At 44.3% G+C, this 17207-nt stretch overlaps 1 protein-coding gene across 2 annotated transcripts in view; it reads left to right on the top strand.

The window, feature by feature from the left end:
- Positions 1–17207, top strand: part of ANKRD29 (ankyrin repeat domain 29) — a 41279-nt gene that overhangs the window by 15213 nt on the left and 8859 nt on the right. For both annotated transcript variants that reach the window (XM_019547054.1, XM_019547051.1), the window contains 3 exons: positions 307–405; positions 9705–9803; positions 13633–13731. In XM_019547054.1, coding sequence (XP_019402599.1) covers positions 307–405; positions 9705–9803; positions 13633–13731 — 297 coding nt within the window. The remainder of the gene's footprint in view (positions 1–306; positions 406–9704; positions 9804–13632; positions 13732–17207) is intronic.

The raw sequence follows: 17207 nt of genomic DNA, 5'->3' as shown, positions 1-17207 counted from the left end.
TTGAATTCCTAATTTTGGATTTTCTTGTTCCATCTTGAGACTTGAGAAAAAGTTATAAGTAATATGAATATTACAACAGAGATCCCATGGAGGAATCTGTTGGAGAAGATGGATTTATTTGCATAAGCAGAGGGTGGGAAAGACCTTTCAATTGAACTTGTGACCCAAGATCTCTTACACACTCACCAATCCCAAACATCATTAGTCTGTTTGGCTCTCACTCAGTTCTCAATTTCAATAGGTTTTCATTTTATTTGTGAAAAGAAGGGAATGTTTATTGAAATGTTTCCTCTTTTGTTCCTACAGTCAGGTGCAACTGCTCTGTTCTTTGCTGCACAACAAGGCCACAATGATGTTGTGAAGTTTCTCTTTGAATTTGGAGCCTCAACTGAATTTAAAAATAAAGTAAGAGATTGGTCTGTTTTAACATGCTTGTTGATTTGGGCAGTAGCAACTGGCATTTCCTGTTGATCCAAGACATAGTATGATAGTGAAAGAATCATAAAAGGATTTCCCGATTTGCCTGTTTTCTGAGTAGTACAAGTAATGCGGTCCACTGGCAAAATATTAACTCGGGGTTAGACTTTACTGTCTTGACTTGATTGTGTGAGTTTTGTTCCATTTCACTACACAGTGTAGTTAAAGATTATGAAATCTTTAATGAAGAGCTCAGCCCCTCTTCTTGTGTTATCGCAAAAATATAAGAACAAAAGTGATTTGAGGTGGATACCACAGTTAGCGGACATATGCTTTCACATACCCGTGTGCAAGACCTGATTTTTTTTTCTATTAACAGTCTCTACTGGGGCTCTGCATTCACCCTATTCTCATGTGCCCATATGAAGGTATAAAGGTAGAGTGGCAGCGGCCCTCCCTTATTTCGCACTGACTGAGTATGGCAGCAAAATGGGACTCAGAAACTAGTCAAGCTGCTAGGACTTAGCACAGGCAAACCTTCCAAAGTCTCTCAAAAGCATTTCCAATTTATTTCCATTGATGTGCTCTCATTTCACCTCGCTATACCAGACGTCATTGTTCTAGATCTTGTACCTGGCAGATTCTCCCCACCCCCTGTGGTATGTGTATGGTACAACAGTCCTCTTCTACGGGATTCTTAAAATGGTGGAATCAAAATCTGTGGGCTTCAAATCCTGCCCATCTATCAACCGGTCTCTTATAACACAGGCACAATTGCTTAGAAGTTGTGATTTTTACCTCTACTGAGGTTTAAAAAAAAAAAATTCATGCACTGGGCTAATGCTTGTAGTGCATAGTAATCTTTTGCATGATAACTTTCAAGTTGCAGAGGTCAGTCTTACATCTCACCTTCGACAACAGTCCAGAAAGATTTTGCTAGGGACCAGGGAATGGGCAGCTGGGAGCAGTCACCCAACAGATGGTTAAATTTTGGGAGGCCTGCTCTGCAGGGGCTAAAAGTCTGTTAGAGCTGGACTTGGATGCCAGAGCCAGGATCAGAATTTGATGAAGTTGGGAGCCAAAGCCAGAATCAGGAACAAAGTCATGAGATACCAGGAGTCAAAACCAGAACTAGGAGACAAAGCCAGAGATCTGATAAGAGAGAAAGCAAGAAATCTAGAACAAGTACCTTAATCTTTGTCCAGATAGAGCACTGCAGGCCTAGCTTTTAAAGGCTGGATTAGGTGGAGCCTGTTACCGGTTGCCTCATGGGATTAGTTGCCCTCATTGCCTCATTACATTAGGAGTGTGTTAGGCACTGATTTGGGCTCACTGCAGCTGGTGCCTGTTTCCCTGCAGCCTCAGGGATGGACTGCCCTAGTTCACTGATTGGGACTAGCTAGGCCCAGGGCTCTGATCTGGCCTCATTACAGGATTTATCAAGAAACAAGCTTCTGAATCGTACTGGTGTATCTTCAGTGCATTATTAAGCAAACAAGTATTGCTTAAGATCGCTGTGGAGAAGACAGACACAGAATACATCTGCCATTAGTAAAGCACCAGGCAGGTTTTATTTGGAAGGCAGCACCAACCCACCAGTGGAGAAGATCACTAGAAGGAGCCACGCTGAGTACTTAGGCAGAAGCTGAAGAAATACTCAGTGTTTTCTAATTCCCCAGTATCACATGTGGAGTTACTCAGGAGTCACTAGTGTCTCCCCTTCTCACGGTCTCCCCAAAAGCTAAGTTTGGTGACAGTGAGCTCCATATCATGGTTGCCTTTGGCATTAAGTTCACAATGCCTAAGAAATCAGACATTGAATGGAAACCAGCTGATTCAAGCTAAACCTGAGCAAAATTAAAGTGATACTGGTGTGTAAAAGTTACTATTAGAAGGAAGGAGCCATCCTACTGATACCTCCCTTCATCAGAAGTGTCTGTTCTCCATTGGCTGTGGTATAGAGCCTGATGGCCTTATGGGATGCATCATTAATCCTGGACACCAACGTAGTAATGGTAGTGGTCTTGTTTCACCTGCTGCTTGCCTAGAGACTACAGTCCTTTTTTTGGGTAAAGATCTCACCCCAGTGATTTTTATGTTTGAAAATTCCAGAATGAGTTTCTGCAACTCACTGTAGCTGAGGCTAATGGTGGGTGCAACAAGAAATCCAGTTTGTCTAGAATGCAAAAGCCCAGGTTTTAGCACAGGAAAAAAGGGGGAATATACCAAGTCAGTATCTTGCATCAGCCACAGGCTCTCCACTTCGTGTCAGTTCAGGATCCCAGTCTAAAATGTAAATGTCTGTGGTTTAGGACATTAAGGAATCACCTATCCACTCAAGATCCACCAAAGCAGCAGCCCCCTCTGACATGGTGCAGCTAAAAAGGAAACTAGAAGTTCCCAGTGAAACCCTTGGTGAGCCAGAGATAAGGTTGCTCTTTACAATGAAGATAGTCAGTTGAGAATTAAACACTGGAAGAAGACTAAGCCTGAGCCTGATTATATGAAAGCCCATTACAAAATTAGTCAGTTTGCAATGGCTTTGCCACAGTAAATGAGGACAAGAAATTATAATAACTAGAGGTACACCAATACATCTGTCCCATTTTGGATCGGAGAAAATTGACAGTATAGGCAGTCAGCTTGTAGTAGCTGATGTGGCTGATAATGTCGCCGATAAATGGCCTGCGCATGTGCGCAGCTACAGCACAGCATGCAAGTGGCCAGGAGTGCAGACTGGCAGTGTGGAGAGCAGCTGGGTCCAGCTGGTAAATCTGTTGTGAGGTAAAGGGTGCTGGGGGGGACGAGCAGATCAAGGCCCCTGCGGTGAGGGAGGGGCTGGGGCAGGCGCTGCACAGCTGGGGCAGGGCACAGAACAGCCACAAGCGGCTCATCTGGAAGGGACGGAGTGAGGGGCATCTCCTGGCACTGCACGCACCCCAGGAGGTCATGAGGGGCGTGTGCCCTGGATCTATGTGCGGGGCAAAGGCGGGCTGCTGCTGTGGGCTGGGGTTGGGGCCAGTTCTGGGCTCTTCCCAGGGTGGGGGGCTGGGTTGAGCTGCGCTCAGGGCACATGGCAGTGTGCTGGGAGGAGGGCTATAGTAAATTTTGGGGTGGCTTCAGCCCCCCTGTAGCCCCGCTCCCAGCACTGCTGCTGCCTGCCCCAAGGGCAGCCCGGCCCAACCCCCAACCAGGAAGAGCCCAGTGCTTCTCTGGCCCCAGCCTGCAGCGGCAGCCTGCCCTTGCCCCCCCACAGATCTGGGAGCACACGCCCCCTATGCCCTCCTGGGGTGCGTGCAGTGCCAGGAGCTGCTCCCCCACAGACAAGCTGTTTGCAGCACTATCTCATGTCCCACCCTGACTGTGCAGTGTCTGCCCCAGACCCACTCCCTCCATCACCACAGGAGCCTCGATCTACCCCTTCTCTTGCCCCTTCCTTCACAACAGACTTACCAGCTGGATGCTGCCCTCCAAGCTGCCTGGCTGCATATCGGCGATCAGATTGGTGTTGGCTGATATGGCTTGTTAAAAATCAGCCATTGGTATTGGCCCAAAAATATCTCTATTGGTGCATCCCTAATAACAACAAACCAAACACACGGCAGTAAATAGATCTGTTCAGCCATGTAATGGCAATTTTTTCCCCTAAATTTTAATTACCATATGTGTCATTCAGATACTACCGTCTTGGAGAAATACCTAATGTGGACATTTAAGCCTCACCACTCCTTAGGCTTTTCCAGCAAGTCTGAGTTGAGACCAATTTTGATAGCCAGAACAGGCAATTACTGAATAGTGCTTCTAAGTCACTTATATTGTACTTGCTGGTGTTACAAAGGCAAATGAATGTTATGATTCTTGAGAATGCTGTAACCAAGCTTCACTGTTATTCCCATGTTAATATCACCAATCAGAATGTTTAGAGGTCTTTGCTATTTTGCTATCCTGAGCTTCTTTCATTAATTTGAAATGGGACATAACAAAAGGTTCATAAAAGGGATTTCCTTAATTGCATGTTTCCTGAGCAATGCAATCCACAAGCCAAATATCAATGGAGAGTTAGTTTTTCAAGTCTTGACCTGATTGTTCAGGACCAGTTCCTTTTGGTAAAATGCATGTTCTAAAATGGCATTATTCCAGGGGATTTTTAGGTAATGATTTTAGGGAAATCTCTGGCGTCTGGAGGGAGAGATGTGAGAGGTAGGAGGATGGCCTGAGGAATTCCAGAATAGCACCAGACCAGGTAACACGATTGTGTGAGGTGCTGTTATCCTGAATGTTTACAGAGGACGCTGTTTGAGATGGGAGGAGAAGAGAAAACCTGTAGGAGGCTGCCCAGGAGGGCTGGCTCTGTATCATCCAGTGATATCTGAGCTCTGTAGGTGGTGGAATCTGGTGGCATATTGAAAGTAAGGGATTACAAGAACCAAATATGGGAGTTCATACTGAAATGAAATTGTCTCAGGCAAGCAGTGTGCACAAATGCAGGACAGTTAATAATGCCTGGCTATACAGCTTCCTTTCAGTTATACAATCTCTGGTGCCTTCTGGTTGTAAGCGTCTGATGTCTGTACTTGCAGAATAGTTATTTCTTAATAGCTGTGCCGTGATTATACATATCCCTTTGCTCTGAATTGCTGCTGTACTCAGACTTTCCAAGCTGTTTGCCAGTAAAAAAAAGATGCTGCCTCAGCTCTTCACTCCTTTCAGCAAAAGTCAGTATTCCAAAATGTACATGAAAGGGGAGAGGAAAACACACAAAAGCAAATAAAAGATTATGTTAAATGGCTGAAAGGGAAACAGGCTCTAAAACCCTGTCTGTCTTATTTCCTGCCCTCCTTTCTTCATTTCAGCACCCTGCTCTCTCTACAGGTCAGCAATAGTCACACTCTGCTGGCATGCAAGGAAGGGGGTCAAGTTGAAGAGGAGAGATAGCAAGGTAGAAGGTAAAAAGGAGCAAAAAGGAAGAAGGAAGATGAATGAGGACAGGAGAAGGGAGGGACCAAAGGTTGATTGATTTCGGGTTGTTTCTTCTTTTAATGGGCAATATATGTTTCAGTGGTTTGGCAGTCCTTCTACATAGTGGGGCTTACAACATGGTGTTTTTCAGTAAAGGATCCTGGACTCAGCTCCTCATTTTGATCCAACAAAGCTGAGGGTGGTTTGTCACACTTACTGGATTTAACTACCTCTGACTAGAGCTGCACAAATAACTTGTCAACCATTTCTGCTGAAGCTGTTCTGCTTTGCATAAAATATAATGGTGTGTGTGTGTGTGTTGAGAGAGCGATCCACATATATGTGTGTGTGTATAAAATGAATATATGTCAATACAGAAATATACAAAATATGCATACAATGTATATTTGCATAAAACTTTGGAACAGGAATTAGAACCTAGGTCTCCTACCTATCAAGTGAGCTGTCAAATCACTGGGCTGAAGAGTTGCTTGCACTCTTTTTGTCCCAATGCTTTTTTAAGTGTTAATACCAAGGGTGACACTTTTTCAATAGGTGAGATTTAAAGACTTTTCCTATTGCTCAGCTGTAAGGGCATCTTCTGGGAAATGGGAGCTAAGGTTCAAATACCTGCTTCAAGTCTGTCAGAAAGTTTCATTGAATCTGGTCTTGTATATTCCAGGTAAGTGCCTAAAATCGCTCAGTTATAATATGTAAAAGGGAGGGAAGTGCCTTCTTTATTTACCTAAGTTTCCTTGTGGACTATGAAATATTTTTACATTTATCAAATATTCTTTTTTTCCCCTGAGACTGTTCATCAATTTCAGCCCAAAATTGAAAAGTTTCAACTTTTTCTGAAACTGGATTTATTTTTGGGGAAATAAACGATAGGCTGAAAAAAGTAAACTCAGCTCTGAACCTTCATGCTCTGTGGAGCGCACCCCAGGAGAGGCACAGGCCTTGAGCCATCTCATCTTTCAGGGTGAAATTGCAGAGCAATCCCACTCTCAGATTCAAAATTGGGCCGAAGTCTGAAGGTGTGATTACCTCAGTGGACGTGTCTTTGGTTCAGTCTCTGAAGCTGGGTTCCCTCCAATAGTATCCAGCAATCAAGGAGCATTCTTAAAATAAAGTAGTATTTATTGAGAACCCAGAAAACGGGTCTTAAAACAATAAGCAGATTGTGCACATCTGGCTTACTAGGAGCTTGTCTTCCACATAGAGATCCTGGTAAATTTGACTGCTTATAGAAGCTGTTCTATAGACTGCCTCTTTCTTCCCAGCACTCGTAGGGCTTTGGTGACACACTTGTTCCATTAAGTCACAAATCATTTCTCTCCCATCTCCTTCAGGGAGATAGCCTTTAAAAGCTGCTTTTGATCTTCCTTCTCAAAGAAAAAGTCACTTCTTAAACATTTATAGCCACTTAGGCCCCTGGCAGATGTTATTCCCGTTATGCAACAGGTACTGAGGAATTTTGTCATGTGATGAAAATGTATCTGGCTGTCTGCAGGGAGGAAAGCAGCACAGGAGCTTGCCCTGCTGATACTTACCAGGACTAGCTGGAGAGCTGCTGTTAGGGATGGATCCAGGTTGCCCCTTCTCCCCCTTTTGCTGTGGAGTGAATGCCTGTATAATGGGGAATAGGACTTGTTCCTCCAATCATCTGATCTGTGAACTATGACCTCTGCTCCCCTGTCCCTTGCACAGAACCAGGGTAACCAGGACTATACAAAGGGTGGGGGGCAGAACCAGTGCTGTTTGACCCATCGTGGGAATGCTCAAGACAGCTTCAGCTGAAAGGGAATGTCCTCTGCTCCTTGCACAAAACTGGAGCATTTTGGCTCTGGCCAGGAAGACTCTCTTTGCAGAAAACTGGGATGACCACAGCTTCAGTTTACCAAAAGGGGAGACAGAGGCAGGAAGCTGTTTACTCTGGGATGCCAGAGGACCCAGCCAAGCCCTATCAATCTGTGTGTAACATGCCAAATTAAAGCACAATACAAGCCTGCCACTAAGATGTTCTATATATAAGAAGGTACATTTTTGAGGCTGGTTTGCCAATTTTATCATGCAATAAATTGCTTGAATGTGTGGCAAGTTACAATTTATTGTGGGAGTAATAGGTTCATTGTGCAATAAGAGTAACACCTGCCGGGGGGGGGCCTTACTCTGTTAACTCAACACTGGCAAAATAAGGCTTACGAGGTGTTGGAGAAGCTATCATCCTTGAAGCTAATGTGTCTCTCCATTATCTTTCATGTGTGTTATGATGGGATTGATTGTATTACCCTCCTGCCTGTTATTTCCAGTAGTCCTCTATTAAATTAGATCAATTGATTATTGATATTGATAAAGAAAAGTCATATGACTCCCTACAGTGATACAGTAAACTGTCTTCACTGACCAGTATTATACCATTGTTACTACAGTAATACCAATTAATATGCTTAGAATATTAGAGTAGCAATTTCTCACTGTTAAGGCTTGTTTGCTTTGTGAGGCAGTGGAGAAGTAGGGGAGATTAGGAGAGTGTGTGTAAATTTAGGGAGTGGTTACTGATAGCCACAATGAGTTAGTTCAGCTAAGGCTGCGTGAGAAGACTGGGATGAGAAACCTGAGGAATAGAAACTGTCACTAGACAGGTAAATATAATAAGCTGGGAATAGGACAAAGAAACAGGTTGGACAGGATGGGGCAGAAGGGGTCAGTTTGGGTGGAGATGGACAGTGGGTCTATGCCAACTAGAGTATACTCCACCTCAGAGCTAGGAGAGAAACCCTGTATCTGTGCATTTTCATCACTTCTTTGCTGTCAGCTAACTTCTGTAAAACCTCCAAAATGAGTGTCATGCCTCAGCACTAGCACTAGGTGTTTCATGTAGGAGAAAAGAATCTACTATTATGATCAGAAGAGATCCTGGTTTTCTCCGATTAAAAAAAAATCCCCAATTTTTGGTATATATCTATATATTAGTGGTATTTCATTTTAATCATGGAAAGATGTGGATTTTGGCTTAATTTTTAAAAAACTGAAAATTGAGGATTTTTTTTTGTATAGGAAAAAAACAGGATCCCTGCATATCACTTCCTCATCCTGCTTCCAGGTACTTCTGGGATTTGTAGCCCACAGGTGCATCCAGTAGTAGGTTTCAGCAAATTCAGCAGCAGGGCAGCTCTGTACTGGGGGCGGGGGGTGCAGGGTGGGTGGAGTGGGTTTAACCCCCTTCCTTGGCCTCAGACCCCACCTGGGGTTTGCATGGGGGGCAGTCCCTGCCTCCTCCTCCTCCCCACAACCCTTCTGTGCTGGAGCAGACAGCACAGCCCAGCCCAGGGCTGGAAAGCGTGCTGGGATGCTGGGGGACTGTATATAACTTGAACCAGGAGGGGGTCTGGGACAGAAGTTTCATAAAAACGGTTTGACCCAAATCAGTTAAGTCTCTGATACTACATTTAACCAGCTTTACCTTAAACCAGTTTCAGCTGTTTTGAAACTGGTTTATGTGCACTGAGCTTCTGTTATGTTACAGGTTTAAACCAGTTTCTCATCACTTAAACTAGTTTGTGTGTAATGCCTGTCCCTAGCCTTTGGTGCAGAGTGCCCTTTGAAGAGCCACTTTGGAGCCCTGAGGAAGGGCGTTTTGTGCCCCAAAGCTTGTCTAACTTTCTTTTCCAGCTATACTGTTTGTCCACTAAGAGAGAGCTCCAAAAACATGCTTAATGTATGCAGTCCTTTCTCCCCCTAGTGGCTGACAGACATGGACTGTAACAACGCGTGATTCCTCACACCTAAGGAAATGGATTCTTTAGCTGAAACAGCAGGGACTTATGCTTGCAGTGTTGAGTTTGATCTCTGAACTTGTACACCTATGAAACACTTCTGGAAGCATGTCTTGCCTATTTTGCTTCTCAGGCAGGGAATTAGCAGGTGGGAGTCAAGATGTAACAGGACATTGCACTGTGGTAAAAGAGGAATTGAAACTGAGGCAGATGTAGTGGCTGTTAAAGGTGAGATCAGTGGCATGCGACTATTAGTTCACTGGGATTGATGTGCTGGCATTAACCTAGTGGGACAGGGCAGGAGTAGGTAAGCTGAGTGCTATATGTGTGAGAGTGGAGGTAGAAAGACGGAGTAGGAAAGGAAGTAAATCTTCTCCTAAGGGAAAGTGTGGAAGGGGAATTCAGAACAGAGTTGTCTTTGTTTCTGTCCCTCACTGAAGAAACCTCAGAATAAGAATTCTTCTAGTGACAGAGCCATGAAATGTTTAGGCACCTAATTCTGTATAGCATTTGACGTCTCTTCCTACTGTACCCATTCTTTGTTTGCAGGATGGAGGCACTGCTCTGCTAGCAGCTTGTCAATATGGGCATGCAAAAGTGGCGGATACTCTGCTGAAGCACGGTGCCAACGTTCACGATCAACTTTACGTGAGTTTATTTGAAGTAGACATGGAACAAGCAAGCAAGCTGTGGTTTTGACGGTTCCCCTGCTTCAGGTGTTCTTAGCTCCAGCACTGTAAGGCATTTGCCAAAGATTGTCTCTTCTTTTAAATGTAATTGTGATAACAGTCTGCTCCTTGTGGTACTGTGAGAAGTGTACAAGGTCAGGAAAGGGGATTTAGTTCATTTTAGGTTTATTGTAATTATAAAGGAAACTTTAAAGCCTTGGAACCTGATTCTCTCTTCTGTCTTGTGCCATCTGTTACACCTGGACAACGCAAGTGCCAGGTTTTACTACAGAAAACATGGAATTGACAAGGACCTCCTAGACCATCAAGTCTAGCCTCCTGTGATGGAAAGCATCTATACAATATATATTTGTCCAAAAGGGTCTACACGGGTTCATGTCAGAATAATTGTTTACACTGCATTGCACAGGTGCAAACAGCTTCATAAATTTCAAGTCAGCGTAGAATCAGGCTCTTGGTTTTAGCAGGTAGATCTGCAGATAATGCTAAGATAGAACTGCAGTTGCATTTCCTTAAACTCATTTTATACCAGTATCCAAGCAAAGTGAACTTACTGGGCATTCTTAACCTGTGAGTGTGCTTTGAAGAAAAAGTAATAAAATTAAGAAAAATAAAAAGTGACTCAATGAGCGTAATTTAGTTGGACTTTTCAATAAAGCTGGAAGGCAGTGGTCATGTCTTTGGCCGAATCCCCATCTAACTTACTGCAGTTCTCAATCAAGCTGAGCTGTAATACTGTAGAAATTAATAGTAGAGGTGTGTGAAATAGGCCCTGTTCAATTTGGATTTGGCCTGAATCTGGGACAGTGATATGAGCTATTCATTCGGATCACTGTCCCTGATTTGATTTGGCCAAAACCGAATCTAAAGATTCAATGCTGATTCAAGGAATCAGCAATTTGGACATAGACACAGCTTTAAAAGTTTTTTCTACGTACCTTGAGGTACCAGTGTGGCTTGTGAATGCAGCGATACTGGGGTGGATGAAGTGTCCAACAGGAGCGCAGGGGGGCCCTGTGTGCTCAGCAGTGAACTGGGGAGTGTGCTGGGGGGCCCCAGCATGGCCCCCCAGCTCAGAGATTGGCCGTGGGGGGACATCGGGTGCCCCCTCCCCCACAGGCCCAGGAAGCACCAGTCACCGGTGGGGGGGGCCTCCACTGTGCTCCCTGGCGGACCCAGACCGGAAGTGCTTCTGGTCCACTTCCAGGTCTGCTGCCAAGCACACTGGGGAGCCCCCTACACTCCTGTGGGACAGTGCCTGTGCCCCAGCATTGCAGCACTCACGAGCCCCTGCTACCTAGAGGTATGTAGAAAAACATTTTAAAGCTGTCTCTATGTCCGAATCGCCACGTCTCCAAATTGATTCGGAGAGATTAAAGGGTCCTCTGATTCGATTCAGACATTCGGCCACTGAATTGGGCCGAATCTCTGCTGGATTGAATTGGGGACCAAAGCTTCGAACAGCTCTAAAGAACAGCTGATTTTTCAGTGCCGTCCCCTACTCCTAACTAAAATCAAATCAGCTACGTTAAAAAGGAAGTCAGTCATGTGGTTATGTTGTTCTTTTGGCTAGTACTACAGGATGTTCAATTCTGCAAGATACAGACTGTTGCTACGTGAGAGGCTGAGCATGTTCCACTCCTGCTGACTTCACTGGGAGCTGAGGGCACTTAATACATCATAGAAATTCTCACCTTACAGATTCAAAGCCCAGATACACAATCTCTCTTCTACATGACACACCTGGCCATGACTTGTTAAAAAGGGTGTTCTCTATTTATTATTGCACAAACAATGATTACCTTTCTAATCTGAAAGGCTATAATTACCAGTGTTCATCATTTTATGCTATGGGATACGAAGGATTTCCACTGGGGTCTAAAAATAACAGTACTTGCCACACCTGGAAATGTAAGTATGAAGGCAATAAAATGACTTCCCAAGCCTATCTTCTGGAATGACGCAGCGTTTCTCAACTGCATCAGAAAGCCTGTTTTTATAGGTTTGCCTAGTCATACAGCTGCACAATAAGCATCCAGTTCAAAAAAGAATAAAATAAAAAGCACATTCCCACAAAAACAAGGATTAGCTCCAGTTTTTTGCATGTCATTACTGAGTTGAGTTTGTAAGGTGGTATCTGCCTAGCTGTTTGTTTGGCAAATTTCCCAGTGAAAGACTTCAAAAACATGTCTGACAGAGCAGTTATTCCAAAAGCATCAAGATTTACATTTTAATCTTTAAATTGACTAAATGTTAGGAAGAGAAGGACCCTAATTAAAGGAAACTTTGGTTTTTGTATTGATTGGTTGCTATACTGAAGAGCTGGTTTAAGATGACAAAACACCACTTCCTGTTCTGAAAGAAGCACCTGAACAGAAGGACTCCTGCTCTGCCTGTCTTGTGGGTTAGGTCTGGGAGGGCTAGACAATCTCCCTGCTTTGTGCAGATGCACACTTCCAAGACAAAAACAGCGCAAAGTCTGGCCAATCCATAGTTATATCAGCCTGTCATGTTGCAACTAGTCAGCACATAAACAAGTAAAATAATCTTTAGCTCCTGCAAGTGTAAGACTTGCAGAACAAAAGAAAGGTGAAAAATAATATCCATTCCATATTTTCCTTCTTTACTGTAAGGTTCTTAGCAGCTGATGTCTTAGTATCAAGAATAAACTTTCCAAATCTGGAGCAAGGATCATTGCATCCCACTAACTCTGTAAAAGGCCCCTGTTGATTGGGGGGGGGGAGGGGGGATATAAAGCATAACTTCTGTATTTCAAGTAGTCTAGTTGAGGCCCAGTGCAGGGAAGCACAACTAATATTTTAGCAAGGAGTTTTCCCTAACGTGCCCCTTTAGGCTGTGATAAAAATAAACTCTTTGTGTCTGCATATATGCAGTTCCAGAAGGATTCTAGTACGTTTCCATGTATATACTTAAACCAAAAAGCTCTCTCTTAATCACTGGATAAGCAAAGTGGTTTATACTCTTTGCTGGGATCTAGATGCTCAATATGCTCTTCACTGGTATCAACATAGATAGAGATTGCAACTTTTCTGAATGCCCTGTCTTAACCCCTGCAAGTTTCTACCTTTAATTAAATAGATGAAATAGTAAGAGGAGGTTGTATTTTTTTTCCCCTTTCCAATTTTTTTTTTGCAACAAAACATGGCTGTTTCCTCCCCAAATTACCTGGAAAGTTCAAAACATGTTTGCCTGAAAACCTAAAATTGAAATTGTTTTAGTAGAAGCAGCAGCACATTGTGTTGGGAAAAGGAACACCAAACCAAAATCTTTCAGCAAAATGATTAAAAAATTAACAGAATTGTTATTTTTTTTCAAAACCTTCTTACAAGCTCTATGAAATACTTTACCAGGTATAACCCACTGCCATGTTAGCACAGCACTCTACTTAGGCTAACATACCCTGCTTCTCAGCAGGGCTAATTACCTTGAGTCTTGTGCCTCATCAATGCCGCTATACAATTTCTGGCACCTGTGCCAGTTCATTCATTTATTCAGATATCTCTATGCTCTTGCATTTAGATGTGGCGTTTGTACTATTGGCCCTGGTTGAAGCTCAAGTTTTCACTGAATGGTAGTCATTACTTTTGTGTATTTAAAAGAAGGTGCTACACACAGTTTGGTCTGTTGTGTGAACTAAATCATGCATTGTGGCAATCAGCGTCTTGTGTGTTATTGAGTGGCCCAAGAACATAATAAAGTGAACAAGTATTTTATGTATAAATCTGGTGTAGTTCAGTACTTAATATACTTCATTTGTTTTTATTCAGGATGGAGCTAGTGCACTATTCCTGGCTGCCCAAGGAGGCTTTCTGGATGTAATCCGATTATTGCTGTCTTCGGGAGCAAAGGTCAACCAGCCAAGGCAGGTAATGTGTGACACTTCGGAAGCGGAGATGGCATCTAATTAACGCTTGTCGTGAAAACAGGGTTGGAATTTCAAAGGGCTTTTGCGAGTTAGGTCTTCTATGAGTGCTGGGTATATAACACCTATAGAAATATAGAAATTTTCAACATAAAACACTACTACAACATGGTATGCTACATATCACATGCTGAAGTCAGCAGATTGGGCTGTGTGCTTATTAGACTCTAACTGCTGCTGTGCCTTCTGTATCAAAGTTGATCCAAAAATCATGGCCCTAACAAGGACAGTGGTTTCATGGCTCATTACATTTATGTGCTCCCTTTGCTAACCTTTCTGTGCTCCACAGCTACTAATAGCTCTTTTCCCTTTGAAATGTATATATAAAAAAAACAAAAAAACAAACAAACAAAAAAAAAAACACAATTAACTTTATATATTTCAGCTCTTTTTCCTTGCCCACTTCTTGTTTAAGTGATCACACTTTCATTTAGACAGAAAGAAATATCCTATCTGATATTTAGCCTAGGCAGTATCTGCTTATTTCTCAGACATGAGGAAAGACATTTTGTACTTGAAAACTTGTTTAACATCTTTTTCAAATACACAGTTGGCCCAATAAAATATACTAACAAACAAAACTCATATATTCACTGATCACTGCAAGACCAATGCTACTTTGATCTTTGATAAAACCTTTTATTTTTGTGTGTTTATTTTTCTGCTGCCTATACACTTTGTAGAACTCAGTCTTAAATTGTAACTTAAACTGCTTACATGCTTGGCATCTGTCCACTGCCCCACTGTTTGCAGTGAATTACCTCTAGAGTCTGATCTAGCAAACATCTTAAGGACATGCATAACTTTACCAGGAGAATAGTCTGATTGCAAAGAATGAGGCTGCTCCTCATGTGTTATACATGTGTTTAAGTGCTTTGCTGGATCAGAAACTTCTGCACTAAGGGCCTGATACAACTACTGCTAAATGGGCTGGAGTTAGATCAAGCCTTAAGGGAATATAAGTGTGTTAAACTGCATCAGAGCCTAAGCACACATGAATGTATCCACACTTTTGCCATTTGAGGTAAAATTGACAATATACCCAGTTTTCAAATTAGGAAGCCTTATATGACAGCTAGTTCTTACTATTGGATGCTGAAATTAGCAGTTGAACATAAAGTGGGCATTTACTTACAAGACAAAATTTTCTCCCCATAATCAGCATGGGGAGAAAAGCCCTTCACTTTACATTTGCATATAAAGAAACCTCAGTAAATACACTGGCTGTGCTTGAACTACTGCTAAAAGCAGCATGTGCTCAGTAATGGAAACCAGCTATGAAGTTGATTAAATGGAGCCAACACTGACCACAACTATAAAATACATGGCCCATATGGCATACGTGCTGATGGTAACCAACAACAAGGTAAGTTAGTGCAGCCCATCTGAATAAGGTATACGATAGTGGGGTCCACTAAGCATAGTCCCCTCAGCTCTTGACTCTTTTTCAAGTCATCATAAGCCACTACACTGAATACATTTTGAAAACAGTGACAAATTGATGCATTTTATCCCTTTTTTAATACTGATGCAAGTTTTAGTACAGATAGTCCACAAACATACCTTTAAGTAGTACTTATGTGCCTCCTTATATAGTGTACGAACTATGTGTGTTTTCAAATTTGCTTCTCATTTCCATATGCTCAGGGAAATCAAGGTGCAACATTAAGGAGTGGGGAAGGGGCTGCAGGGGTAAAAGTTGGGGGCGGGGGGCAAGTGATGTCAAACAAAGCTGCAGGCATCTGAACCCTGAGGCCTCTGGGCCTGGGATTGCATGTTGAATGCCTGCCTGGATTTGGGAAGTATCCAAAGCTCCACAGTGGGTTGGGGAGGGAGGATACTTACCAGTGATAGAGCCACAAGGCTTGGCAGTTGAGCTCTGCTTAGTCAAATTTTGCCCAGTTGAATTTGGAACTAATTTGGCCTGGAAAAAGGTTTTAAAAAATAGTTTGTACTACATATAAGTAGAAGCCACAATTCTACTTAAAAGCATGGAGTACCTATGCTAAAACTTGTAGCGGCCCCCTGCCTGCCCCGTGGCCAGTGCTTCCTGTTGCAGGCGCTCGCAGCCACATGGGGCTGTTTGGAGCAGGTACAGGCAGCCCAGTGTGGACTGCAAGTGGTTACAGTGCAGGGCGCTGGCCATGGGGTAAGCGAGGGGCCACTTTTCCCTGTGATCGGCACCAGCTTGTAACCAGGCTTCACTGCCAGCCTGGGCCCCGTGCCAGCACTGGGCTCACCCGTTGGTGGCAGCAGCTGCGGCCCCCCCACTTACCATGCTGGGCACTGTTAGCTGTTGCTGCCCAACCAGAACTCGCATGCTGGGCAGCCCAGAGGCAGTGGTGGCAAACACTGCCCAGTGCGGCAAGTGGGGGGGCCACAGCTGCTGCCGCTGTGCACAACCCCGATGGGCAAGGCTGGAGCCAGCGTGGGGCCCAGGCTGGCAGTGGGGCCGGGTTACAAGGTGGTGCTGAGCAGGGGGGGGGGGGCAGGGGGAAGTGGCTCCTCACCTGCTCAGCGCCCTGTGTTGCAGCCACTTGTAGCCTGCATGGGGCTACCTGTGCCTGCTCAGGACAGCCTCATGCAGGCTGCAAGCAGCTGCAGTGTGGGGTGCCGGCCACAGGGTGGGGAAGGGACCGCTTTCCTCTGCACCAGGAAGAAGCCCGGAGAAAAGCTGAGCACAGGGAAAAGTGGCCCCTCGCCTGCCCCATGGCCAGCACTCCATGCTGCAGCCACTCACAGTCTGCAGGGTTGTCTGGAGCAGGCACAGGCAGCCCCAGGTGGGCTGCGAGTGGCTGCAGTGCTTACCTGAGGTTCCCGTGCCACTGGGACAGCCACGTGTTCCCAGGCAGTGGGGCCAGGTGGGCCGTGGTGTTGTGGGAGCCCACCGGGCTTCCCTTGTGTCCTGCTGCCCTTGGTTCCTGTCATTTTTTATGGGAAACAAGGGTAGATAAATACTGATTTTCTAAATTTTTTAGGGGCCCCATGGGCCAGATAAAATGGCCTTGTGAGGTGGCTGCAGCCCGGAGGCTGTATTTTGCCCACCCTTGGTCTAGACTATGATTTATGAAGTATTGTTGGAAGGTGTTCAGTAACACATTCTAAAACTCTAGTGTAGTTCTGGTCAAATTAAAGTCAAGCAGGTCCTTACGTTACACTTGACCAATTTTAGCCCATGTTCATGTATAAGCTGTGTCACGGGGTGGGGCGCAGGGGCGGCCGTGATCCCCCTTGCGCCCCTTACCGTGTCACATGGGCGACCTAGCACCCTCTTGTCTCGCCCGCCATGTCTTTGCTGTTATGGTTCTGTAATGGAGGCTGCCTACGATTCCCTTGTCCACGGTAATATGTTGGCACTATTCCCCGTCCCTTATAGGGTGACTCGGTGTACCCCAGCCTTAAGGGCTATGCGTGCTTCCT

Source organism: Crocodylus porosus, unplaced genomic scaffold (assembly GCF_001723895.1).
Source record: "Crocodylus porosus isolate Cpor-Errol unplaced genomic scaffold, CroPor_comp1, whole genome shotgun sequence".
Taxonomy (NCBI): Eukaryota; Metazoa; Chordata; order Crocodylia; family Crocodylidae; genus Crocodylus; species Crocodylus porosus.
This window is presented reverse-complemented; position numbering and strand designations above follow the sequence as displayed.